We start from the raw sequence: 27,250 nt of genomic DNA, 5'->3' as shown, positions 1-27,250 counted from the left end.
AGACCAAACCAAAACCAAACTGCCAGACCAGTTGTGCGAAATGGCGTGATACACTTCTGGGCCCCAGCGATGGCTCAGAAGGCAAGTTCTACTGCTTTCCACCTCATTCACTGGGTTATAGAGCCTATTCCCTTACTGGTCTCATTTCTCATTGCTGCTGAATACATCTCTAATAATAAAGTTTAATTACCCCAAGGAGTTAAAAAAAAAACAACAAAAACTGTGTCCATTATTACAACAAAAATTAGACTAGGCAAAGGGAAAAATCCTATTCTATAAAAGAAACATCTCTGATCTGGGCCCCAAGATCCTTGGCACCAGGAAGCAGTACCCTTCACTCACCAATTTCTTTTCCTCTATCCTTTCCATAAAGCCCAAATAAAAGTATTATTAAATTGTATGGTGGCTACACTACTCCACTCTTCTTCACCTTATTAATATTTTCCTTGGGGTCTGAATTCCCCATTAACAAAGTATGTGTCACTTCTCCTGAAAGTCCCATAGAAAAATTTTGAATTTATGATCTCATAACAAATGCCAATAAATGTTCAATGACAAATATATGGCTAAATTAAATTCACTTTTTATTAGAACCCTTTTTATAAAATGAAATACCATTTCTTTCAAAAGTCAACTTCCAAGAATAGTACATTCTGTTTCAAGTATGATTTTGATTTACTCACAAAAAATCTTGTTACTTTTTTTTTTCAAAAACATGACAGGAAGTAAAATACTCCTTTTATTTTAAACAAGACAGCTAGAGCGAAAATGATCACCAAAGGATATATACTCATGTCATGTCCGTCAAATGCTAAAAGGTGTCTGTGGTGCCCACCGCCTCCTGAAGAAGAAGCCAAGGTCCTTGGCCTCACATTTAGAGGCTCCTGTGCTCTGCTCCCAGCCTTTCGGGACTTGCACCCCCCGCCCCCGCATTTAGACTCGACTCTCTCACCAACACTGATCCGAGGACTGCTTCATGCTGCACCCAAGCTTTGGCATCTGTGGGTCGCTCAGTTTAGAATGCCTTTACCCCTGCCTTCACCCCACATTTCCACAGGTATAACCTCTGCTGTCCTCCAGGCTCAGTTTATGTGCCTTTTTGAGGTTCTTCCTGAAATATTTTCTCCTCCCTCTGGATCCCATATCATTTCGTCTTCTATTTATCATTTCTATTCTCATGTGATCAGTATTCATATGGAATGGCTTATACTCCCCCACTGGATGGTCAGCACTTCAACTGCCCACACGGGCTTTAGCATTATGCCTCAGTAAGGAGCCAGAGATCACAGAGTGTTAGCACCCCGGACCCGAACAGTCCATCTTCCGCTTCAGTTCTCAGGAAGGCCGATTTTATTTTCCTGAAAAGCAGGGCATGGGTGTATTTAACAGTTTCCTGGTAACACGTTATTCATCCAGTACTTTACACTCTATTGTCAAATTCCCTTCTCAAAATAGGACTTTGAGTGGTAGCATCAGGTAGAGTTGCCCTGTTACACAGATGAGCAACCACTGTGAGCCTTTTGATGTCACGGAGGATTAGAATCAAGTGTTGTTGAGTCCAAACCTGGCGCTTCCCCAGTGTCTCATTCACTGTATTCAAATCTTCGTAACAGGCATCTAACCATTTTAATTGCTTTTTGACTTAACTGGTTCTTAGGAGGACGTTTCGCAGAATATATACAATATTCCAAGTCTGTAGTTTTTCAGTTTTCCAGCAAGCATTTGTGTAGCCTGTATTCAACACTACACGAACAGTGTTTCTTTCAGAGAGAAGGGATGAAGAAGAATCTACGGACGTAGACAGTCTAATCCTGGTGTCCTAGGGACACATAATCAGTTGCACGTACTTATGACTTAGAGTTTGTTGTGGTTGTATTTACTAGATACAGTGTTTACTAAGGAGACACAATGACCTAAAACCACCTTCTTATTTAAGAGGAAAACGTGCCTCCAGAGGACATAGAGAAGGTTGCAAATCGTGTACTTGACATCCACCTACCAATGACATCACCGAATTTAACCCATGAACTTGACAAAATACGGAAGCTGATGCAGCTCTATGAGGACTATGGAACAGATGAGGACAGGCTATGTAAAGCAGCAGAGGAAGCCCAAAAGGTTTTGGTGAAGGCAAAAGATGCTGAGTAAGTACAGTATTAATATTCTCATCTTGCTCGCCCAGGCCAATTCCTAAAAGGCCATCTGAAAAATATCTGGGTGAGGAGCTATTGAATGTTCGAATGAAATTACCCTCCAGTAGCTCAGTGCCCAGGGTGAGGGCTAAGCTATTTGCAGGAGCCTCAGGAAGCTGGGGGATTGGGAGGCAGGGGGCAGGAATGCTTGTTTCCCATTTGCTATAGACTTGGAATGCCTTTCCAGTGACCTGTTACTCTTTATACCAATTAATGCCATATATTAGCTGTATGCTAATATCTTAACAGGTGGTGGGAATATCGGTGTCTTTTCCCTTTCTTGCTTCCCTTCCCTTTCTGCTACTTCCTAAATGTACCATAATAGACAGTACTTTGAAGATCTAAATTTTTTTAAGAAAGACTACACTAATGGGGAGCCTGGGTGCCTCAGTCAGTTAAGTGTCTGCCTTCGGCTCAGGTCATGATCCCAGGGTCCCAGGATCGAGTCCCACATCAGGCTCCCTGTTCAGCAGGAAGTCTGCTTCTCCTTCTGACCCTCACCCCTTTTGTGCTCTCTCGGTCTCTCTCTCTCTCTCTCTCAAATAAATGAATAAGCTCTTAAAAAAAAAAAAAAAAGACTACACTAAAAAGATATGATGGTGAGGAGTAAAAGAAATGAACACTAGTGCCCTAGGAATAACACGGGAGTAAAACTACAGATATGGTACCCAGAGTTCATTAACTCGTGCTTCCTTTTGCCCTTGTTGACTTAGCCAAGCAAATGGGAAGAGGCGTGTTGGTGTTTTTAGGAGCATGGAGTGCTGTGGGTCAGCGTTGTGGGCTCGGTTGGATGGTGGCAATACCATCACGTCAGGACGCCCAGCAGTTGAGACCTGAGCTTTCTTTGCCGTCTCCCCAGCCACTTGCATAAATGAAGTGCACCAGACTCCCCTGTGGGCCCAACCCCTTCCGGTTTTAATACTTACAACCAGGAAGACGAAGTAACTGCAGTAAGATCACACAGCTGTCAGAAATGATGCTGAGGAAGGATTCTTTATAACATGCAGGGATTCTTCGAGCGTAATGTTAATGCTTTAAAAAAAAAAAAAGGTAACATTATATATAGAAGAGGATCTCCATCATGGAAAGAAAATATTTTGTAGGACAAAGATGCTAGAATATGCTGGTATCTTAAAAAGATTAGTGGTAAATTTTTCCCTTCCTGATAGGTTTTTTTCTCTTTTTGTGTGTGTTGCTGCCTCCTCCTCTCCCTCCTCCTCTCCCTCCTCCTCCTTCTCTTCTTCTTCCTCTTCTTCTATTTTTAGGTATTTTCCCAATTTACTCTAAAAGCAGTTACATTGAAAATTTAAAGGAAAAAGAATAAATACAAAGATATGGGGGGGTGTTATGAGAAGGGAAGCCTCCTGAACCCCTTCTGTAACTGTAGGGAAAGAAGTAAAGAAAGGGAAGCCTACTTATTATATGGTTCAACCATGGGATATTCTGGAAAAGGCAAAACCGTGGAGACAGTAAAAAAGATCAGTAGTTGCCGGGGGTTGAGGGGAGGGATGAATAGGTGGAGCAGAGAGAACTTTTAGGGCAGTAAAAATACTCCGTGTGATTCTAGAATGATGAATACATGTCATTATACATTTGTCCCAAGTCACCAAGTGAACACCACCAAGAGTGAACCCTACTGTACACTCTGGACTTTGGTGTCTCTAATGTGTTGATGTAGACTCATCCTCTGGCGGGGAGGTTGGCTAACGAATGTCCCAGTCTGGCGGGGAGGTTGATAACTGGGGAGGCTCTGCGTGTGTGGACACGGCGGGTATAGGGAACTCTCCGCACCTTCTGCTTTTTGCTATGAATCTAAAACAGCTCTTTAAAAAAATAGCCTTTTTAAAAAGTGAGAGAGAGACTCCACTGGGAGGAGAAGTAGGGTTGCGTGGGGCAGGGGATGTTTTGCAGTTTAGCTAGTTTTGCTCTTCCACATGCATTTCAAATGATGCTTCTGCAAAGGTCTATCTGATAGTTCACTCACTTGGTATATTCTTCCAAAGGTGGTTTTGAGCCCACAGATCCAAGTATCTGGTGAGTGTTGACTTGAGGTGAGCTTATTTCTGTAAAATAGACAATCAGTTGGAATGCTTGTGATTTTAACCTCTGACGGGGCCCCTGGCAGCTAGAATGTCAGTGGAGCTTAAATAAATCTGAATAAACACAGCCTGGAAACGGAGGACTTTTAGTTCTCTTTGCTGTCTGTGGGGCCCCTTCACTCTCCCACCCCTGCTCCGGTGAGGATTTAGAGTGTGGCTGAAGTGGGAGAAATTAGGGAACTGGAATTGGCCGAGGATTGTTATTTTGTTCAAAGCTTGCCAGTGACGGTCCTCATGCCTCTCTGGTTAGGACAAATTAAGAATAAACAAGACCTGTATCTTTGATTTGCATACCTGGCGAAATCTGTATCTACTTGATATGCATATATATGCGTTGTTATTGGCATTTCAACCTACCTATTTCTCAAAATAAAGATTACCGCACTTGGCCTTGCTTAAGAGCAATTTAAATTTACTTTATAAATAATTCAGTCAAGCTTTTCGTGGAGTCGAATGGACTCCCAAGGTGAAACAAATGAATAATTGTGTATTTATCTAATCTGACACGTTAATATCCTACCTTAGAAAAGCAGCAAATGTTCTATTAAATCCTGACAAAATGCTGAATAAATGGCAACGAGTTCAAGTCACCCGAGGACGGGTAAATTCTACCATCACACAGCTGACGGCAGAGATAACAAAAATTAAAAAGAATGTACTGCAGGTATTTATCTTCTTGGAAACTAAGCTGAAAAAGATTTTGAATGTGGAGACAGCCTGGTGTTGATGTGTGCCAATGTCATACTTGCCTGACCTGCCTGATGGGTTGATTGTAGGATAAAATGAAACAGTGGTGCTATGATACGTTTAATTGATGTTCTACAGAGTTCCCACGGCATCACTTCATCATTGCCGACCCCTCCTGGGGGACGAAGCAGGTGCTACCACCAGCTTGTAAATGAGGAAATTGAGGCTCAGGGAGGTTAAGTGACTTGCCTAAGGTCACACAGCTAATTAAAGGTAGATTTGAGGTGGGAATTTATCCCTTCTGATTCCAGGGAAAGTAATAGACTCGTTAAAGCTCACAAGGCAAAGAAATAAAGTTCGTTGTTGCCAGGTTTTTGTAACTGCCAGGTTTGGCATGAAATCTCATCAGAGTACCTTAGGACTAAAAGGATATCTTACCTGAAAGAAAGTGTTCCATCCGGAGCTCGGTGGGAGCCCGGCCATGGTTTAACCCCCTTCATGGATCCGGGAGAGGAAGTCTGGCAGTTGGCGGACAGGACAGGACCTAGTCCCAAGCCGTGTGCAGTATCTTCCTCCAAGGCTCCATCCTCCAGCCCATCCCCTTCTCCACAGAATGCCTGCTCCCCAGTCTCTGTTCTTCAGCCAGGTTGTATAGATCCAAACGCAAGACGCATTTTGAAAAGAAAAGCAGAAAGAGAGAGAACAGGAAGTAGTGCACCAGGAAATGAAAAGCTTAGATGTGAACAGGTTTCAAATACAGGGTAGCAAAAAAAACCAAAGAAGGCCTCCAGGTTTTCCCCTTTGAGGCATATACGCTAGACCCGGGGATGGCCAAATATAGCGCATGGGCCAAATGGGCGCACTGTTTGTTTTCTTTTTAATCTAAAATCACAAAGTTTTATTGGAGTCCAGCCACGTATTGTCTGTGGCTGCTTTTGTGCCACGGCGGCAGAGAGTTGAGGGTTGTAATAGAGACTTCATGGGCCACGGAATATAAAACATTTACTGTCTGGTCCTTTACAGAAAATGCCTGTAGATTTGTGCTCTAGAAAAAACATGTCCAAGGGCACAAGAAGGTTTTTGGTTTTGTTTTGTTTTTTACAAATACGGTAGACCAGGGCTCTCACGGAACCCTCCTGGTAGAAAAAAAACCCAAATGTTGGCTGGGATATTTTTTTAAAAATTGTAATACATAGCTGAATTAATAAGACATGGAGGAAATCTTCGGAGGCCAACAGTGACGGGGAAGTACAAATTCAGAGAGGTAATAAAGCATGAACCTGACGGCAGGCAGAGGATGTCCGCCAGTCGCTGGTGTAGGAGAGCTGTTGGCTTTAATGCTGGCCATGCATAAGAGACAGAAAACAAAGGAGAGAATATGAGCCCTGCATGGAAAGGCAAAATCCTCAGTGAAGTGTTCAACTACTACTACCTGCTACTGCCTGCCCACCGCACGCATGTATGTGCACACAACCACACACACACACACACACACACACACACACGGAGGGGCAGTGCCAGCAAAGACTCTTGCTGTGGGGGAGGAAGGTCTTCACTAAGCATTGCTAACCGTAAGCTGGCTCTTACACGAGTTCGAGGTTAGAATCACACTACCCGTATGGCCCTGATAACCCAAGCTAAAAAATGTCACTTAAAGTGATTGTGGGCTGAGAGTGCCCTCAGAGGCCTGACAGAGGCCAGCAGAAATCCCCTCCCAAGGAATGCACCTTAAAAAGCCTCAAAAATGTCTCTCAAAACACATAAAAGAACAAATTGCCTCAAGCAAGAGGCACCAGAAAGAGTAGACAAGAGACTGTGGATTATGTCGGTTACTGGATGTAGAAATACAAAATCAGAATGTTCATTATGCTTACAAGAATCAAAAAAGGTATAAAAGTATGACCCAAGAACAAGATATAAGAGATAACAGATGACTAGTCAGCTTTGACTTCTAGATGGGACAAATGGAGCCACAGAAATAAGAAACAAATATTAAGATGTTCCTTATTGTTTGTAAGGAGGAAAAATGAGAAGCCACCTGCATCAGCTGGAGAATAAAAATATAAATTGTATGTTCAAACAATGCAATGCTTTAAATTGCTAAAACTGAATAAACAAGAGCTATGCAAATTTGTCAGGAAGAACTGTACAAGCATAATTTTGAATTAAAATTCAAGTAGCATATATTTGTATAAAGTTAAAAAAAATACTGCATATGTTAGATCACATAGGATATAGGAAAAAGCGGGTAGAAGTATGTGGAATGACAAATATTAGATTCAGGATAGTGGTTACCTTTATGGGGAGGGAGGGGGTGTGAGGAGAGCCTTAGCTGAGGTGCTTTACTCTTAAACTGGCCGCTGAGTGCATGGATACATGTCATAGTTGCTTTTATAACCATGTGGATGTCTGAAATATTTATTACAACGTTGTTTTCAATGGAACTGAAAAAATTGACGGAATGATTCACTTTCCCTTCCCACCTAGCTTATTTTCTGAGGGGTAATTATATCATTTGTTTTCTTGTTGTTTTTACATAAAAAGACCTTCTCCTCTCTGCTCTTTAAATCAACAACAGGCTGAAAATGAAGCCAAGGACACTAAGAATGAGCTGGACTTAGCAAAGCAGCGGTCAGTGCTGGAGGACGGGCTTTCCCGGCTGCAGACCAAGTTGCAAAGGAATCGAGAGCAAGCCACCCGTGTGACAGCTCAGGCCACATTGGCCCAACGCCAGGCTGGGGGCCTTGAGCAGGTCATTAGCCCCACCAGTGCCACCAAGAGCAGACAGACAGAGCCTCTTTGAAGGATAATCCTCTAACCTCAGCTCCTTGTGCCGTTTATCAGCGGTTCCCTTAGTGCTGGACCGTGCTCAGTGGCATGTTACGTAGTAGTGATCCCGACAGGCATGAAGCCTCTTCTGTAGTGGAGGACTGTCTCCAGGGAAGACAGAAGTCCTTTGACCAAATTAGGATGGGGTGTTTCCTCCCCGAATCTCCTCCTCCTAGGACTACTAGTGGTGTCCTCGTCAAATGTTTCCTTTCTTCCAAACGTTCACACTTTGTGCCATGGGTCTATCTTGGGTGTACTTACCCTTTACTCTAATACAATCACATAACCTATCATGAAAACAAAGAAGTGAAAGTCACCTGCCAAAGAGAATAGGTCAAGTTAAAAAAGTCAGAGTTAATTAAACAGTTGTGGAAAATACCCTATTCATCTAGGTTGGTGAAAGAAACTATCAACTCATTTTCTCAGCAGGGTATCTCTGGTTGGTTGCATTAATAGAGTCACTTAAACACAAGAAAAATGTGAAAGTGTTTTTACAATTGGTCCATTCTCTTGCTTTTCATTCCTGATAGCTGGGTAATTTCCCACAGACTTGGGAGTTGAGCACATTTTCTATGGAAGGGAGGTTGGGAGAGGTACTTCTGGTCCATCCTATCCCCATTTCCCTTCCTGGGCATCACCTAGCTGTTCCACATTCTAGACTGTCAGCCACCCAGGCTGACCCCCTAGGTTTCCATTCGAATGCCGAGGGAGCTCTTCATGCTAACACGTGTACTTCCCTTCCTGCCTCACGGCTCTCTTACCTTCTTGCCCGCCAAAGAACGCATCCTTGCTTCTAAAGCTTCACGGCTCCCTCTGCCCTTCACCCTGCACTGGCCGCTGACCCACCCAGCTGACCCAGAGGTTTGTCACAGGCAGGATTGCGTCCCTCCTGTCCTCTGTATCTCTCACCTTAAGTCTTTTAGGACAAACGATTGGTGCCCCATAAATAACTGCCTTCGCACAGAATCATGATTGCTACTTTATAACAAAGCAATTTTATTTTTAATTAACTAAAGCTGAGAATTTTTTCAGCCTGCAAAGAAAAAAAAATGCAAATAAAAGCCTGGAAATATCAGGGTGACTCAAGCATATTGACTGGATCATGGTTTTCCTCTTCCTCCTTTTATGAACAGTATCAGGCAAATATCATGCATGGGTACATGCTTTGTAAATATTTTCTGGTGATGGGAAGGTGTTGCTCTGTTATAGGCGTTTGCAGAGCTGAAAAACCAATATGCTGTTCTTCAACATAAGACCAGCGCTACAGGACCGACAAAGGTGACATTAGAAAAAGTGGAGCAGCTAAAAGATGTGGCAGAAAAACTGGCCATAGATACAGAGGACAAGATAAGAAGAATAGCAGGTATCACTTCTTTTCTTCCAGCTTTATCGAGGTCTAGGTGACAGGTGAAATTGTATATATTTAAAGTGTACAACGTGACAATATACGTTGTGTTATGATTACCATGATTAAGTTAATCAACACATCCATCTGCTCACATAGTTACTGTTTTCTTTTTATGGTGAGAATGCTTAAGATCGACTCATATACACAATGCAATACAACATTGTTAACTAGTCAGCCCACACTGAGCATTCAATCCCCAGAAACTTTTCTTCTTAAAACTGGAAGTCTGTACCTTTGCTCAACCTCTCCCCATTTCCCCCACCTGCTGGACCCTGGCAGCCACCGTTCTTCTCTCTGCTTCTATGAGTTCTAGGTTTGGGTTTTTTTGTTTCTTTTTCTTTTTTTTTTTTTAGATTCCATATGCAAGTGAGATCATATTGTATTTGTCTTTCTCTGGCTTATTTTCACTTAGCGTAACATCCTCCGGGTTCACCTATGTTGTTGCAAATGGCAGGATTTCCTTCTTTTTTTTTTTTTTAAAGATTTTATTTATTTATTTGAGAGAGACAATGAGATAGAGAGAGCATGAGGGGGGGAGGGTCAGAGGGAGAAGCAGACTCCCTGCCGAGCAGGGAGCCCGATGCGGGACTCCAGGATCATGACCTGAGCCGAGGGCAGTCGCTTAACCAACTGAGCCACCCAGGCGCCCCGATTTCCTTCTTTTTTTATGGTTGAATTTTATACACCCCCCCACACACACATTTTCTTTATCCATTGATGGGCACTCAGGTTATTTCCATATCTTGTTTATTGTGAATGCTGCAATGAACATAGAACACAGATATTTCTTCGAGATATGGATTTCATTTCCTTCAGATATATACCCAGAGTGGGGACTGCTGGATATTATGGGAGTTCTATCGATTCTATTACACACTCCACCAATTTGACAATAGCTTAATACTTCACCTTCCTGGTAGTATTTATACCAACTTATCACTGGCACAGTTCAGCTACCTATGAGCCCACGGAGTCGAAGAAGTAGGAATTGGGTCAGTGCCTTTGGGACTGCAATATAACAAGCCACTTGCATGGTTTTACTTCAAAGGGTATCAGGGAGTCTCCACTCTGCCTTCATCAGAACAAACTCCCATTGCCTTCAGTCAACTGGAAAAGCCCTTTTCCTAACCCCCTGGTTCTCAACCAGGGGTGATTTTATCTCCTTCCCTGGGGACAAAAGTGTCTGAAGACATTTCGTCTTGTCACAACTAGGGGGTACAGCTAGCATCGAGTGGATGGGGGCCAGGGACGCTAGTAAACATTCTATAATACACAGGACAGTCCCATGATGAACAGTTGTTTTGCCCAGGGCACTAAGGGTGTGGATGTTGAGAAATTTGAGAAACCCCGTCCTAACCTATGCTGCTTATTATCTCCTCCCGAGCAGATAACTGTTTTGGAGTCACTATGATCTAGACTCTCTAAGGCACTCGTCATCTTGTATAGATCTGTAGGTAGCATTCCAGAAGGATCCGTAGTCTGGATCAGCATTTTGATCAAAAGTGGAAATTTTGATGCGCACCAAGTGTAGTAAACATGGAATACACACAGTCAGAAAGTTAATTAGAATCTTTTTTCCCCACAACGGGTGCTCATGATTTTTCTGGGTAATCATCATGCCCTTAGCAACTACCTCTAAATCATCAAGAAATATCCAATGATGAATGGTCTAGTTCTACTTTTGGTTGCATTTATTGTCTCCAAAACTTTAAAGTTAGTCATACTCATTTGGAATATAAGTAATTCTCAAGGTATTAAAACAACCAAGCCTCCTCATTTATAATGCTTCTTTGTTATAAAATGAGTCTTTGCCTTAGAACCATTCATATCACCACTATGACATGAAAAAAAATGAAAATGCAACATTGGTGTGGGCCAAAGTCAGGAAAAATACATACCAAACTGTTAATATTCTGTATCTCTGGGGAGGGGGAGAGTGAAGAGGAAAACACTGCTTTTTGCATTTATATAATTGTATAATTTACATCCTTTACATTTACATACATATAATTTACATTACTGTCATTTTAAGTATTTTCCTAATACTTTTAAAAAGGAATTACTAGGAAAGATTCAAAAAGACAGAATGTTGTTGTTTGTTTGTTTACTCTCCATAGGTAATAATAGTGAAAATCAGTTGCTGTAACTATAGGAGCAGAAACATGGGGAGAATATTTTCTGTCTTGTGTTTTATGTCAAGGCCCAAATTGTTTCCACTTATTCCCATAGACTAGAACTTCCACAGTTTTTGAAATTAGGTCAGAAGAGAAGTTAGAGGCCTTCCTTCTAAGCGAGGTCTAAAATCATGCTCTCCACTTTTTTGGCTCTCTTTTTAAAGCCGTTTTCATAGTTCAGCAAGGTAGGAAAATAAGATATTGGCTTGGCCACCTTCCTAACTCTGCCACTTGAGAAGGGTCTGACCCACAAGGGCTGCGCTCTAGTTCTACCTGGTAGGAAGAAGTGCCCAGGGGACTCCAGAAAGGAGCCCTTCCTTACCTTGGCAGGGTCAAAGTGGAGAGAGTGGAGAAATGTCCCCAGTCTGCCGCCAGGGTCCCTCCACAGAACTTTGTACCAGTCAGGGTCCCAGCGAGAACCAGGCAGCATGCTTGGAGATAATTCTGGATCACATAGTTACAGCCAGAGTTGGCTCGGTTATCTATTCATTGCGCAACAAAGCACTCCCCATATTTGGGGGTTAGAACAACAACCATGCATGATTTTTCTGTGGGTTGCCTGGGTGGTTCTTCTGCAGGTCTGTGCCGCTCCCAGCTGATGGGTCAACTGGCTGGGGCGCCTGGAGCCGGCCTTGACTGAGATGCTGGCCCTCTTTCTACGGGCTCTTCCAGCCCAGGCTGCTTTACAGCTCGCCTGCATCTTGGTTCCCCGCAATGAGTGGAGTAAGGCCCTTGAGGTCCTGCGCACTGATTTCTCTTACTTTCTGTTGGTCAACACAACAGGCCCAGCTGGACCTGGTTTGAGGGGAGAGGGCAAATAGCCTCTGCTTCTTGATGCGAGGAACTCTTAAAAATGCACAGGAGTTCTGAGAGCCCGCTGAGGGTGTGGACGTATTGCGTGACTGGCCGCGGTGAGAAGCCATCAGCATCCCTGGGCCCTAAGGAGCAGGGGCCGCGGGAGGGCCGGTGCTCTGAGGGCACTCTCGGAATGCTGGAGCCAAAGGCAAGAGGCCACCTTGCAGGCTGAGGGGAGAGTTGTAAGAACTGCCAGAACCCTTCAGCTCCACAGGGACAGCCTGTTCACTCTCTCCACCCCGCCCCCGCCCCTGGTCACTTCTCTGAACGGTGCAGTGGCCAAGTGTGAACGAGCTCCAGAGATCCTGGGAGCCAGATGATGTCATCCACTGAGGCTGGCTTTCCAGGACAGAGCAGGACGGAGGATGGATGTGGGCAGGCAAACGAAGAGGGACCAGCACAGCCTCATTAACTGCTAAGGAAGAAGCGCAGGGGTCTTTTTTCTTGTTAGTACAAATACACTTCCAGTGCTGAGTCTCCTTTTCAGTCCCAAATGATCTATATTTAAGTTTCCAGAGACGGAATGCTCACCACCTCCCATAGCAGCTCTTTCTTTGAACAGCTGTGACTGCTAGAAAGTTCTTTATAATCAGACAAAGTCTTCCTTCATGGAGGTTTCACCTGCTGGTTTTAGTCTATTTCCTCAGGATGACAAAACACATTTCCTCTGCTTTCATAGGCACTTGAAAATAACTACAGGACATGCCCTGAATCTTCTTCTTTCTCTATATAAAACATCATCAGTTAATTCATCTTTTGTTCACTGGATAGTTTCATATTTCTTCAGCAATCCGATTCCTTCCTCTAAACATACGCTCCAGGCTGGTTTGACAACTCCCTCCTGATGATCCAGGTGTGACCTGTCCAGGTGAAGTGGGACATTTACCTTCCTTCTTTAAGAAGTTCCGCTTCAACCTAAGGGCAGTTTCTTTTTCTAAAGGCCACTTCACACTGTTAACTGTGGCCCTCTCTACCTCTTCTATCCACTACTCTATGGGCTCCTTGCTGGGGTTTACTATAATTCCCAGGTATTTTTTGAATGAAGTATGGATAAATGGATGGATGCATGGATGGTTGGAAGGAAGGACAGAAGGAAGGAAGGATGGATGGGTAAGAGTGAAAGGCATCACTTTGCTTTTCCTGTTCAGGGGCTTGAATATCAGCAGAGCAGAATGAAGAAATGAAAATGTCAGGTTTTTTTTTACTGAAAGACTGAGGACCCCTAAAGTGATGAACACATGTTAAAAAGTGAAGTTAAAACAGCAAGAGCAAACCTGTGGAAATATTCACCAAGTCCAATCAAGGCTCATCATCCATCTTTTCATTTCTAACAAACTCTAACTAGCTTTCAACTGGCATTGATAAATGCCACTAGATACATAATACTTTTTAGACAAAAACATCAGTTTGCTCTGGTTTGTGTGAAAACCTTGAGGAGCCTGGTAACAATGAATGTTTTGTCTGTTGAATCAAAACACAAAGCTAAATATGTCTTTAAGAGGCACAGAAATCCCTGTATAAGGTGGGTATCCAGGAAGAATCCACCAAAACCAAATCTATCCTTTTCTTCATTTTCTTGTTTCAGATTTAGAAAAGAAAATACAAGATCTGAATCTGAGTAGACAAGAAAAAGCTGACCAACTGAAACAATTGGAAGATCAAGTTGTTGCCATTAAAAGCGAGATTGATGAGCAAGAAAATAAATCTGCTACTTGCTATACTTAGGAAGAGGTAAAGTGCAAAGTCACCCATGCCTTCTTTTCTGACGAGGAAGCCTGAGGAGCTGTGCTGAACTTGGGAAACAGAAATGGTCAGCACCACCTCCTCCGCCTCCAGAGCTCACTCCTAGCCAAAGATCTGAGCTGGGCCAAGGAAATGCTGTTCCACGTGGAATAGAAAGGGGGAAGTAGAGACATCGTCTCTCGCTTCAGAAACCTTTCCTCTTGCCTTCCTTTCCCTTTCCCATAAAAAAAAAGTGTTACATATGGTAAGTACAAAATAAATAGTATTCTGTTTACTAATCATCACTTCAATCAAGTGAACCTAAGTGTGAAATCAGTTGCCAGTGGGGGGGGGGGGGCGGGTTGCAGGGCGGAAATGTATTACTAATTGATGGGCATAAAGTTCCGGTGAAGCGAAATGAATAAATTCTAGAGTTCTGCTATAGATTGTATGTAAGTCAACAAGTGTGTTCAGAAAGTAGATCTCATCTTAAATGTTCTTATCACAATAAAACAAAATAAAAATAAATTTAAAGAAATTAAGCTAAAATATATCAATGTCTCTAACACTATGATGGAATAAGTCTGGATGGCATGTGCTAGATTGTCCTGTGTTTTATTTTTATTTGGATTTGCTTTATCTATAAAACAATTATTCTGAATAAAATGCATACAATTCAAAATGTAACTTGTTTTTACACCCACTTCCCTCTATATTCATTCTCTCAACCAAAGGATTCTGTTTGCCCCAAACGGCACTGGAACAATATTCAAAAAGTAAATATTGAAGTACTTTTCCTAAACTGTCTGTAAGCAGTTTTGCTGTAAAATGTGCTACTCATTTTTGAAAGACCAGCAATTCCGCTGTTATTGTTTAGTGTGAAAGATCAGATTGTCTCACTTCAAAATGGGTCTATGATTTCACATCAACTTTTTTTGCATGTATGATATATAACCGAGCACCATTGCTTCTGTTTGTGAAAGCCATCCTTCAAAGGGATTATTTTAAGGAAATTCTGCCCCACATTTTTGAATAAGAAATAATAGACACCAACACTGATGTATGAAAGAGGAAAGCTGCTGGAGCCATCTCCTTTAAGGACTGACTCGTAAAAAATGAGTCTAAAAATTCAACGAAGGGGCTTTAGGATTACACATAAATATGAAATTTCTTAAAACATACGTTGTTTAGGAAAATTGCAGTTTCCCCGGAGATCCTGAAGAATGAAATGAAATTTTTCTACCAGAGAGCCCATCAGAAATCTCTCCTGAAATGCATGATTGCAATGCTCTCTCTATCCGGCACTTAAGACACCTGGAAACTTCTACCAACAAATGACACACAAACTGAACCAGAGTTGAAACATAGACTGTCACAAAATCTAAGTTGTGTACTCCAATGTAGAGGGTAGAAGACTCTCCCAGCCTTCCCACCAGGATATTGACTTCCACTCATGCACAGTTGATAAACTTACCTCGACGAGCATGATTATCTGTTTGCAATAGCAACATTCAACTGTTCTAGCCTTGCAGTGGTAGGAGACTATACAAGTAACAGCCAGAGAGTGTGGAAAGGGTTAAACGGGGAGAAGTTTCTGTCCTCTGACCAGGAGGCTGTTGAGGTCCCCAGGGGTAGAAAAATTCCCCAGCCCCTAAGGAAAGGGCAGTAATCTGGAGAGTCATGTCCAAGGGCGAGATAAACCCGTCATCTCCTTTGGGCCTCGGGGATCGCAGTTTGATGAGGACAGGCAGGATGTGATGCACTTTGGAAAGATTGTCATTAAGAAGTGGTTATGCTTTCTAAACTTTGGTGTATAAAATGATACGCTTTGGGTGTCTTTAAAAAATGCACCTATGTGAAAAATCTTCTCCCTCAGATAAATCATTTCTAACTTCTATTACTTGCTGTATCCGTTGTTCAAGATGTGACCAAGGCAAAGATTTGGTGAAACAGTATCTTTTATACATTGCAAAGTCTTCTGAAAATGTGTAGCAAGATCTATCCTGAGACCCAGTTGAACCTGTATATTAAGAAAATAATCTTAAATGCAGGGGGAGAAAAGCTTTGTGGCAAATTCATTGCAGCACTGCTTATATTAAAAATGCAAATAATCTAAATAATAAAAAACCAATTAAATATTATGGTTTTACCAGTCTGGTTCTTGGATGCAAACACTGACATATGCAAACAATAACAGCTTATTATGCAGGAAAGGATTTCTTTAAAGGTAATCTCATAGCACATAAAGCTGAAGAAATGACTGGGGAAAATGTAACCCAGGACAGTTATGCATCTGGGAATATATCCAAGATCCCACCCCAGGAGCACTCAGGTGAGGATGCTAATGCTCATCCTGTTGGACCACCCAGTTAACTCTCAACTGTCTTGCATCTCGTGTCCCTCTCCCATGACTCGAAAATCCCCGGGAGAAATATCCAACTGCCTGACCTCTTCATGTGCCCTGGCTGCCAGAGAGAAGACAGGACATCTGCCCCCTTTAGCTTTGGTAGTGGGAGCAGAGTTTTGTCTCCACCTATCTTTGGAATCTTCCAAGGTGGGAAGTGTTTTGATGGCAAGCGTCAAAAAATTACAAATTTCCATCATAGTCCACCTTTTCCTGATATCATACGTTCATCCCACATCTGGTTCTAAAACAAAAACAAACCCTTCCACCAAACACAGTGTTGCATCCACTCAGCCTTCTGGAAGCACATCCACTCTGTCTTCAAGGAAACCAACCCAGAGTCCCATCACTCGCTGATGGCATCCAGCTGTGCTCTCTCCCTTTTCCATTTCTGTTATGATTCAGTCTCCGATGTCCCGCAACTTACGATCCAAATGATAAAGTTTACCACCAACACACATCGAGTATAGAGTCGTGGGGGAAAGAAGGGAACTAAAAAGGAAATTAAATATATTTTTATATTTTATAATAAAAAATACAAATACGTACAAAACATCACACGAGGAACATAGATTGGGATCGCAGGCTTCATTTCTGTTAACTCTTCAAGAGGCTGCATTGGGATTAATGATCTTGTTTTCCTAGTCATTCCACCTTCCCTCCGCCTTCAGCAAGCATCTCCTTACTAGCTAGAGTGACCCAAACCTTCTTTCCTGGGGATTCTGTCTTTGAAGGTCCTGCAAGTACAGAGGCAGAGTACGCTTACATTACATTTTGTGCTTGGACTTGGCAGGACCGGATTGTCTAGACTGCAGTCATACCCCTCCCTGCGGCCACTGTGTAACAAAAGCTCTATTTCTCTTTTTTAAGAGTTGAGATCAATTACTCCAATCAAAATGATACTGCCTCCCCACTTTCTTTGGCCTGTTTATCCGTTAGCATGAGGACTCTGAAAGAGCTGGGTATTGGTATGTATTCCAATTCAGTGGTGCGACTAATGTGTCATCTAGTAAAAACCTACTTCCTTAGACACCGGAGCCCAAAGTCAGGTATAGGAAGTACAATTTTGCCTCTGAGGCATTTGGATATAATTGTGAACAGTGTCAGAGATTTTCCCTCTCTCTTGGTTTTAGATCCACGTAGTCTGCATCGAGAAGGCTCCATCAGTTTTCACAGAAGAACGCACAGCTCTGCCTTGCATCAACATGAATACATTTTCTTTGCTTCTAATTATTCTAACAGTTTCCTAAACTTGAGTTGAGTGAACACTCCATCTGCCCGGCGCTGGGAAGTCTCTTGAGGTGTGTGAGGGACCAACATAGAGAAGTCTAGACTGAACTCCATGCGTCTCAGAGCAGCGGTTGAGTGAAGGGCAGCAGATAGAGAGCCAAGGTTGAGACCGAGAGTGGTGGCCAGGCTTATAGCAACTGACACAGGTGACACTCAGTAACAGGTCAGCAGACGGGACCTATGACTGTGACCGTGGAAGAGCAAGATGGTGGACAGCGCGCCAGTAAATGTGAGGGAGCCCTGTTACCAGAGGTCAGATGGAGACACCGGCAAACCAGCTGGTCTCATCAGAAAATCATTATGAAGATCAGGAAACATCATTGTGAGGTAGCCAGTGTGGTCCATTAAGGAAACAATTCTATCTTCTCCTAAGTTAGAAACCAATCTCAGGTGAAGGGCAGCTCGGGGCTCGGAGTTAAGTGCCATTAGCCCACAGCACCAAGGTGGCAAGATGAAGGGGAACCAAAAGAATTGCTGTCCAGTATCTACTTTCTTCCTTCTGTCTTTTGGGAATAGAATTCCTCCATGTTCTAAACAGGCACGTGGCTGCCTAGTTGGAGAAACTATTTCTCAAATTCGCTTGCAGTTCAGTGTGACCATGTGACTGAATTCTGGCCGGGAGGATATTCGTGAGAGTGTTGTGTGCAACTTCAAGGACACAACTTTAAAAGGAAGCTGTTCAACCTCCGTGGGAGGCAAGAATAATGGCCCTCAGAGATATCCATGTCCTAACCTCCATAGCCTGTGACTATGTTATGTTACATGGCAAAGGGAAATTAAGGTTGCGGATAGAATTACTGTTTGAATCAGCTTAACTTGAAATGGGGCAATTAGCCCGAACTATCCAGGTGGGTCCAATGTAATGTAAGAGTCCTTAAAAGTGGAAGAGAAAGGAGCACCTGGGTGGCTCAGTTGTTAAGCATCTGCCTTTGGCTCGGGTAATGATCCCAGGGTCCTGGGATCGAACTCCGCATCGGGCTCCCTGCTCCGCAGGAAGCCTGCTTCTCCCTCTCCCACTCCCCTGCTTGTGTTCCCTCTCTCACTGTGTCTCTCTCTGTCAAATAAATAAAATCTTTAAAAAAAAGTGAAAGAGGAAGGCAGAAGAGAGAGAGAGGGAGAAAGTCAGCGAGGTACTGGCAAGAGAAGGATTTGGTTTGATGTTCCTGGCTTTTAATATAGAGAAAAACGTAAATGGATCCCAGAAACTGGAAAAAGCAAAGAAAGGGATTATTTTCCACCGCCTCCAGAAAAGAACACAGCCATGCGGCACCTTGATTTTAGCCGAGTGAGTCCTTTCTCGGACTTCTAACCTACAAAACTGTAAGCTAAAGATGTGTCCTCTTAAGCTACTATGTTTATGGTGATTGGTTATAGCAGCAATAGAAAACTAAGACACTCTCCATTTGTCCTTTTCCCCTTCAAGTGAGCCAGAATGTGGCGAGTCAGGTATAACCATGTAGAGGAGGATAAGACTGGTGAAGCAAGGCCAAAGAAACCGAAATCCCTAGTTGGCTACCAGTCAGGGTCCTGGCAGGACGCAGAAGGTACAAGCTGGAACCGTTTAATAAGGGGACGGCAGAGAAAGATGTGGTCAGGGTGAAGGAAAGCTATAAAGGATAGGGCAGCACGAGACAGGGGGTCCTCACCACGCCTGGCCACCCTGCTTGGCCGAGGAGAGCGGGTGACAACCGGGAATCGAAGGGAGTGTGTAGGAAGGCCACTTACCAGGACCTGTGGTCACTGGCGGGGAACGCACCAGCTGTGACAAAGCTGCAGAGGCTCTAGGGGCAGGGACACGCCGGCGCTGCTCTCCCCGGTCCCCGCCAGTCTCTGGTGAGCACGTCCCATTCCTTGAACCAAGACCCCAGACTGATGCTGCCACGTAGACCAGCCTCCTGGGGCTTAGAGGCCGCGCGGGGACTGTGTGGATTAAAGCTGTCCACGTCTGGTTTCCTGGGCTGCCTGCCGGCTTGAACTTGCACGGGACAGAAAAGCAAACGTCTGGTGTGATGTCACTGGGACATCAGTCTCCTTTAAAACCGCCGAACCAACGGCCCCTGTATATCTCTGGGGCACTAATGGCATCCAAGCCCTCTCCAGACTGCTACAACAGTCCCTCTCTGTCCCACAGCGTGGGCACAGTGGCACCAAGGGTCAGGTGACAAGTGCAAATTCTGGCTTGTCCCCTACATGACCTCGCGCGGTTCACAGTCTCTGAATTTCATGTCCTTCCTTTCCTTCAGCTGTGAAATGCTAAGGACTAGGCCTGGTCTACCGCCCAGGCTCACTCCCAGGTGGAAGGGCTAGGAGAAGCGTAAGGTATTCCTGAAATCCTTCGAGACCCGCTTCCTAGCAGTCACCTTGTGTTACAGCCGCACTTCCCATGTGCGCAGGCGCTCCGGCCGCGTTGCCGGCCTTAAAAGCCTCATTCCTGTCTCTCCACCAAGTCTGACTTTTCCTTAGGAAAACCTCCCTTCCTCCGAAGTCATGTCTGTCCGGCTTAGCTGCACTTTCTCTGAAGTCTTCTCTTATGTCGCCAGTTTGCTGATAAGCCTTATCTAACCAGATAGTAACAAACGAGAGGATGTAGAACACATGTTCAGCCACTTCCATATTCCTTTATAGAACTTAGCACCGTGCGGAACATTCTAAATATTTGTTCACTAACATATTAGTTCCATAAATCGACTCCAAATTGTTGCCACTCAGACAGTCCTGGGACCATCCCTGAATGAAAAAGTTTTCCACTGTAACATGAAACCAGCTCGCCATATGGGTTGGCCCCTCTAAAAAATGTAATTGAGAACAATGCAAGTCTTTAACTCCATATGTAGAGGAAACCATGTCAAATGGGAATCCAATCCAAGCACAGGACAAAAGAAATCCTTTTCCCCATCTCCCCCCCCAGCTCTCTGTAACCACCACCCTATAGCAGCTACTGAAAATCATCCCTCTGGAAACTTCTCGGCTGTAAAAACTCCCCAAACCAAGCTCCCTGCTCTTTCCTCTCAAATCTGGTTCTTCCCTTTACCCTTGGTCACTCTCTCTTTTCCTCGCCGCCGTGGATGTTTGTTTACAAGGTTGTTGATGTTTTCCAAGCCCCTGGGCTATAAATTAGGGTGTGCCACTCCCAAACCAAGGTCATGGCCTCGCAGGCAACAGCTACACTTCCCAGGCAGAGTTCACTGAGCCAAAGTGAAGGAGTTCTTTGCTTTGCATTCAATTAGGCTTTGCATAGAGAAAGCAGTTGCATTAAGTGGCTAAGCAAAAAACCTTAAAGAACACATGTGAAAAACATTTTTATATATAAATATAAAGGCTTATATATTTACATATAAGATTTATGCAAAATTTATGTAAATACAGCTATGATTTTTAGGTTCCTCAGTAATCCTTAGCCATTCAACAAACTAATCAAACTCTCCTGCATGCAAATCCCCACACACACATACCTACCTATTTGTCTCTTCTTACCACCAATCCCCCCAAACAAGCCTGAGTAGAACTTTTTTCATTCACTTAATGCTTCTAACTAAAAGTTCTTTGCCAGCCCTGATTCTTACGCTTCAGAAAAATGACAAAGTTTGGTGACCAAAGTTTTCACAGGCTTTTTCCATTTATAAGCTTTTAAGGCTTTTAGGAATAGAGGTGCCAGCTTACACTTTACTAGAGGACAGTCCCCTGTTTGTTCTCTCCTGTTTCCTGCCCTCAACCCTTGAGAGAGCATTCCCACTCCCCCCCGCCCCCGCCTCCAACATAAAGCAGACGAAGCATGATTTCTCTTAACACCAGCTTATCCATCAGCATCTAGCTTTTCTCTACTGGGAAATAGCTTGAAACTACATATAATCTTTAGCTTTACTCATTAAATGCTTTGGCCATTCTAGAAGGCTGCTTCTGCCCTACCAGTCCACCTCTGACTCACCCTGCTGACTGAACAAGCTTTGTTAGGCAAAGCAAGCTTACCACAATCTATATTAAACATATTAATCAGAATGTACAGGATTTTGGAGTACAGTGTTTTCTTCCTGTTCATATGGATTATGTTTTTTTAAAGGTTGTGTTTGCTTCATAGCCATATTGACATCGTTCCATGCACAACCATGGTTCTTTGATGACAAACACCAAAGTCTGGGAAACAGAAGGCTGGCCATGTTTTATCTTCTATTCTCCAGGTGGTAACAGATGAAGTTTACTGCATTCAAAGCCCTCTGGTCCTCCCTACGTGGCACCAAGAATTAAAATCTAATCTTTAGTACTGGTACTTGCTCGCAGGGAAGATTTTGAAATAGCCCACAGAACGTTCATAGTAAAAAAAAAAAAGAAAAAGAAATAAATAGATTTATTTATTTATTTATTTGTCAGTGGAAGATAGTCCCTCTAATGGGAAAAGCTATAAAATGACTATCTGAAAAGTTCTAGAAAGAACTAGGCAAACCCTTAGAGAGCTGGCTGCAGGCATCTCTCTGGAGCTTTTGTGCATGCTCTTCTCCCCGATCTTGACTCTCCTTCATGAAAGAGGTTTAAGAAATCCAAAGTGCAAGAGATTTAAAGAATTCCCTCACCCCCCCATTTTCAGAAGAGCACGGAGATGACCTTAGCCAGGCTCACACAGCTCATTGGCAGAAATGCCAAGGTGGGGGTGATAGAAAACCTCTCCCAGGACAATACTTGTTCTATTGAACCCTATCTTCCAAGACCACTTGCTTCTTTAACTGGTCTTAGGCTCTATTAAACTGTCCATCAAATACAGGAGAACATTTTCTTACAATTGACTAACCTATTTTTTATGTAAATGGCCTATCTTAGAAAGGATTTCACAGAAAGTAATTCTGCTTGAGAAAAAACAAAGATCAAAGTGTCTCACCAAATAGAAATATTTTATCCTTAATGTTAGTGAACAAACATGTCTAATCTTGTGGGACTAGGAGGTCTTTTAAGAATAGCCAACTAAGTGAGCATATAGTCTTCATCAAACACAATCAGCAGAATTTTCAGTCCTCAAAGCTTTCCATGTAGTTCTTAAAAACAAAGCAACAGTGTAACAAATAACAAAGGTAGGCCAAATTTAAAATGTTAAGTTCCATTATCTAAAACTATTACAATATATGTGTATTGCTTTACATTCATTTGCTTTAGTAGTTAGGTTTATTTTGTTTTCCTACATGAACAACTATTTGGTTGGGTACAGTGGTTCTATAAGATACACAACCAATTTCTAGGACTCCGTAATAACTGCTATCTAGATTATTAGCTCTGTTAAAGTGAATATTTAAATTAATCCAAGTTTTTTTTTTCTTGGTTCTCAACTGAGCCTATTAAAAGCATCACTATACTGTGAACTTTCTAGAAAGGAGTAGGAATGGAAGTTAAATGGGGCCTGAAAATCTAACAGCCGAACTAGTGTTTGAGGATTCCAGAGATTCGTACCATGGGAAGAAGCTCAAAGCTTGGAAAGGCTGTATAAACATCCCATATCTAAAGACAAACACTCGGGGATCTTTATGACATTCAGGTTTAGCTTTGTGTTGGCCATACTGCATTATGATTCATCTAGGGAAGCAAAATACTAATGGAAAAGGTCAAATATTCGGGATTAAAAGAACCATTGCTTTCATTTGGGAAGCGGTCTAAACTTTCTTACAAACCAATGTAAAAAAGTTAATCTATTCAGATAGGATAGGCTTCAAGTTGCAATTTTCGTTTAAAATCCCAGTTCTGTCCAACTCTTCAGACCATCACCATACATTCTACACACCAGATATATAGAGATTTGTATTCTAAAATTTCTCCTTAAACTCCATTTTTGCTTCCATCCACTTTGGGGGCTAACTCTAATATACAGACAGTGTGAAAGATTTAAACACTGATAAACACGTTCCTTTGTAAGAAAAAAATCAACTTTCCACTGTGAATACAGCTAACTATATTTTGACTGGAACATAAAAGCAAAGGAAGTGGTTACAGAAAATTAATCATGGCTACTCAACATTGTATTCAGACCTAAATAGACCGCAACAGTTCCTACTGGAACTCAAGTTTCTATGAAATACCCACATACTTTAGGGATATCAGCAAGCTTGATCTGTTTTCCTTGACTTTGACTGGGCAGAAGACACTCTTTGCTCAGGGATGTGAACGTGGCAATACTTCCACCTAGGTTACAGAGTTTATTAAAGTGACTTCATTTCTGAACATCAAAGGTCACTTTGGAGAATGCAATCACAGGAAATTATCTTAATGTAAAAATTTTTAGAACAAGGGCTATACATGTTCATTATGGAAAAAATCATAAAATAAGGGGAAACAATGATTTAATATTTTGGGCTAAAATGTAGGCAATTCCTGGGTGGTCTCCTTTTTTAATCCCTCAAGAAATATGATATACATCTACATATTTTTTTTCACAATTGGAGCTTACTTTCCCCCAGTTATATCCTAAAAATAGGCCCCCATCTTTTTAGGCAACTGTCTAGTATTCTGTTACAGGGGTCTAGCATAATTACTTAAACGATCATTAATAAGGAATCAATCAGTCATTTCCAGTTTTTCTCTTATTTAAAAATGATAGTGTAAACCTCTTTATCTGCATAATTTGGCATATTTTCCCACAAAGTTATGTGTAATTTAAATTTTAATATTTCAGATTGCCCTCCAGAAAGGCACACAGTACCTTCATAGCAATTAGTTATGTTAGTGCCCTTATGGACCTCATTACGGAGGACACCGGAAGACATGGGAACCTTGACTTACCATTAGATCATCATCACCCTGCAGCTTCTCACATGACGGTGAAAGTATGGTTGCTTCTTGGTAAACCTCGTGTGGATTTACACTCTCCACAGCACGGTGTAGAGCAGTGGCTGAGCAAGTTTATGCTGAGTTAACATTATGTATTCTCATTAATACTTCACAGAACACTCCTCGCTTATATTTCCCATGGAATAAAATGTAATGTGCTATAAATACATAGTACTAATGTATATTGGGTATGACTCATTCTGGCTAAAGAATTACCTGTGAATTATTTCTCCCCAGAAAGCACAATGGGCATAGTTCCAGGCATTCATTGAATGAACACATTCAGTAAGTATCTGATGAGTTCTGTGCTCAGTGCTGGGGAAATTAGGTTGCTCTCAGAGCACTTGAAATTGAGCAAACACAGAAAATATACTCCTACACTAACAATCTGTTTGGTGGGCATTCATTATATACCAACGATGTATTCTGTGTTGGTGTTAGGGATATGGCAGTGAGGGCGAGAGATGAAGTGCCTGGCCTTGTGTGTGGCACAGCTGGTCTAGAACAATCCAGAAAGATCTCTTCCAATAGGCGTATGTCCAAGTAATGGACCTGGGCTGTGGAATTGAGAAGTTTCCACACGTGAACGTAAGTAGAAGCTGTCTTGGCAGAGAAGAGCGAAGCGTGAGAAGGCATTCCAGGCAGAAGGAACTGGATGAGCCAAAAACCAGGGTTTAGGTTTTGAGAACAGTGAGTCTATGCAGGCAAGAGCTTGGAGGGAGTGGAGGTTGACAGCTGAGAATGCAGAGGTGAGAGTAATCACATAGGCGCCAGATTTCCAAGAGCCTATAGAGTGTGCTAAGACACCTGGTCTTTGTACTTGTTTCACAGATGAGATTGAGGAGCCCTGTCATGTCATTTAGTAAAGTCATTGGTGACTAGAAATAATGAATTTTAATTTCCTAGCTCCTTGAATTTGGATTTTAAGGTAAAAACCCAGACTCAGCCAACATTTATCATATGCTTTATACAAAGTATAACAAACACTGATACCTAAAAAAAAACAACTTTGGATTACAATTTTTTGCTAATTATACCAGTTACAGACAAATAGATAGTCATTAAAAAAAACCTCATCCCATCCCAAACATAATCACTGTACCCTCCCCAAGAGTACCCACCATCATCTGTTTGCTCTCCCTCTTTCTAGAATTTTATCATTGTCTAATCCTGTATGTATGTGTATATATGTTTATAGAAATAGAGCATTGTAATGTTCCTCCTTCATCTTCAACTTTAACCCTTGTGGGTCTCCTTACCAATAGCATATCCATGTCAAGACAACCCTGGACTTCTCTCCATGTAGAACATATCCCATTAGTACATAGCAGTGATTGGCACATAGAAAACACTCAAGAAATGTTAAAGAATGAGAGAGGTTGCTGCTAAGGCTTAAGGTACTAATTAGGTAGATAACTGGAGCTGCCAAAGTCCAAGGCCATCAACTAGTGGTCAGTACTTTGATTAAAAAGTCCTGAGCAGATGGAGGAATCGTCAGCTCCACATTCCATGCTTTCCAGACATCATCTAGTCAGAGGGGTTAATAGCAACATTCCATTAGCCATCTTGGAAAGGGCAAACACATCCTATGACTTCTTTGTCTGGCGAACAGCCCAATATGTGAAATAACACCTACTCCTGGAGTGAAGCCTAGTGCCGACTTGTTCATGATGTGATAAAAACGCAGTCACTCGGCTCTGGGTGGGCTGGCCTTCCCAAATCTGATCACCAGCCGTGGCAGCCACAGGCGCAACAGCCTTGATAAAATAAATGCTCTTTCCAGAAGAGCAGGCTTATTCTTCTAGAGGAGTTGCAGTTGTAGAGTTAATGCTCCTAGAAGGCCCACAGCACTGTGGCTGCGGATGATGAGGCAGGACTGTGGTTTTTAGAGAGGGGATGCCTTTTAACTAGCCTTTCCGTCACTTCTGAAAGGTGCTCAGATCAAAAACTGCATCTACCCAGGGTAAAAATACTGGACCGGAAATTAGGATCTACTCAAGTACAAGCCATGAGTAGTAGTGGAGTGTTTAACTTGCTAACTGAACCTAGTGTCCTGGATCACCCTAGGTAATAATTAATAACCCAGATCTATGAGCTAGGTTTGCAGCAAGAGAGTAGTTGACACCATCATTTCAAGCCTCTGGTACAAAGATACTGCCTGAACCTTACTACACTCAAAATAGAAGTTAAATAAATTCTTTTTTTTTTTTTTAAGATTTATTTATTTTAGAGAGAGCAAGCACATGGGCGAAAGCTGGGTGGGGAGGGGGAGACAGCGAGAGCAAGAGCAAGAAAGAGAGAGAAAGAATCTTAAGCAGGCTCCACACCCTGCACGGAGCCGGACGTGGGACTTGATTTCACGACCCTGAGATCATGACCTGAGCCAAAATCAAGAGCCCAACACTTAACTGACAGAGCCACCCAGGCGCCCCAATAAATGCTTTCTCATTCAATAAGCATATCCTAAGGACCTATCATGTGCCGGGCATGGGACTGGGAACTCATGGGGAAATGTGGTGAGGACTTTTGGGGCTCACTGGGAACTGAACCGGACATTTCAAATGGAGAAAGACAGAATCTAGATTTAAAAAAGAGTAAAGGAAGAGTGAAAAAGTTAAAATATTGGCATACAGAAAGTCCTTTTCTCCTCCTCTGGCTATTACCAAATTTCAGCATCATTACAAAGCCAAGGGCAGTAACACCATCAACTGAAATAAAAATTTCAAAATCTTTAAAATACAATTTTAGGTAGATTGCTATAAGAGGTGAACAGAGTTTAATTAAAAGTT

The 27,250-nt window shown here is 42.6% G+C and overlaps 1 protein-coding gene and 1 long non-coding RNA gene across 17 annotated transcripts in view; one reads left to right on the top strand and one right to left on the bottom strand.

Annotated features, from left to right (window-relative positions):
• Positions 1–14,233, top strand: part of LAMB4 (laminin subunit beta 4) — a 90,721-nt gene extending 76,488 nt beyond the window's left edge. Inside the window, 5 exon segments of the mRNA XM_045864899.3 lie at positions 1,937–2,144; positions 4,817–4,955; positions 7,557–7,730; positions 9,017–9,170; positions 13,830–14,233. Of these exon segments, the coding sequence (XP_045720855.2) occupies positions 1,937–2,144; positions 4,817–4,955; positions 7,557–7,730; positions 9,017–9,170; positions 13,830–13,969 (815 nt within the window). The 3' untranslated portion in view covers positions 13,970–14,233.
• The window catches only part of LOC123835708 (uncharacterized), a 41,473-nt gene that overhangs the window by 7,931 nt on the left and 6,292 nt on the right, over positions 1–27,250 (bottom strand). For 12 of the 16 annotated variants that reach the window (XR_010406609.1, XR_010406610.1, XR_010406614.1 and 9 more), the window contains exons 1-5: positions 16,920–21,373; positions 7,798–13,104; positions 5,417–6,318; positions 4,177–4,255; positions 3,119–3,224 (exon numbers count right to left, since the gene is read on the bottom strand). This is a non-coding gene — a long non-coding RNA (uncharacterized LOC123835708). Of the gene's footprint in view, positions 1–3,118; positions 3,225–4,176; positions 4,256–5,416; positions 6,319–7,797; positions 13,105–16,919; positions 21,374–27,250 lie in introns of those variants that run through there. The other 4 variants (XR_010406607.1, XR_010406604.1, XR_010406608.1 and 1 more) reach the window with 4 other exon arrangements.

This window comes from Mirounga angustirostris, unplaced genomic scaffold (genome assembly GCF_029215605.1).
Source record: "Mirounga angustirostris isolate CCGP_5_RB_7025 unplaced genomic scaffold, mMirAng1.0.hap1 SCAF_12, whole genome shotgun sequence".
NCBI classification, from domain to species: Eukaryota; Metazoa; Chordata; class Mammalia; order Carnivora; family Phocidae; genus Mirounga; species Mirounga angustirostris.
The sequence above is the reverse complement of the archived record's forward strand: the minus strand, read 5'-3'. Positions and strand labels throughout refer to the sequence as shown.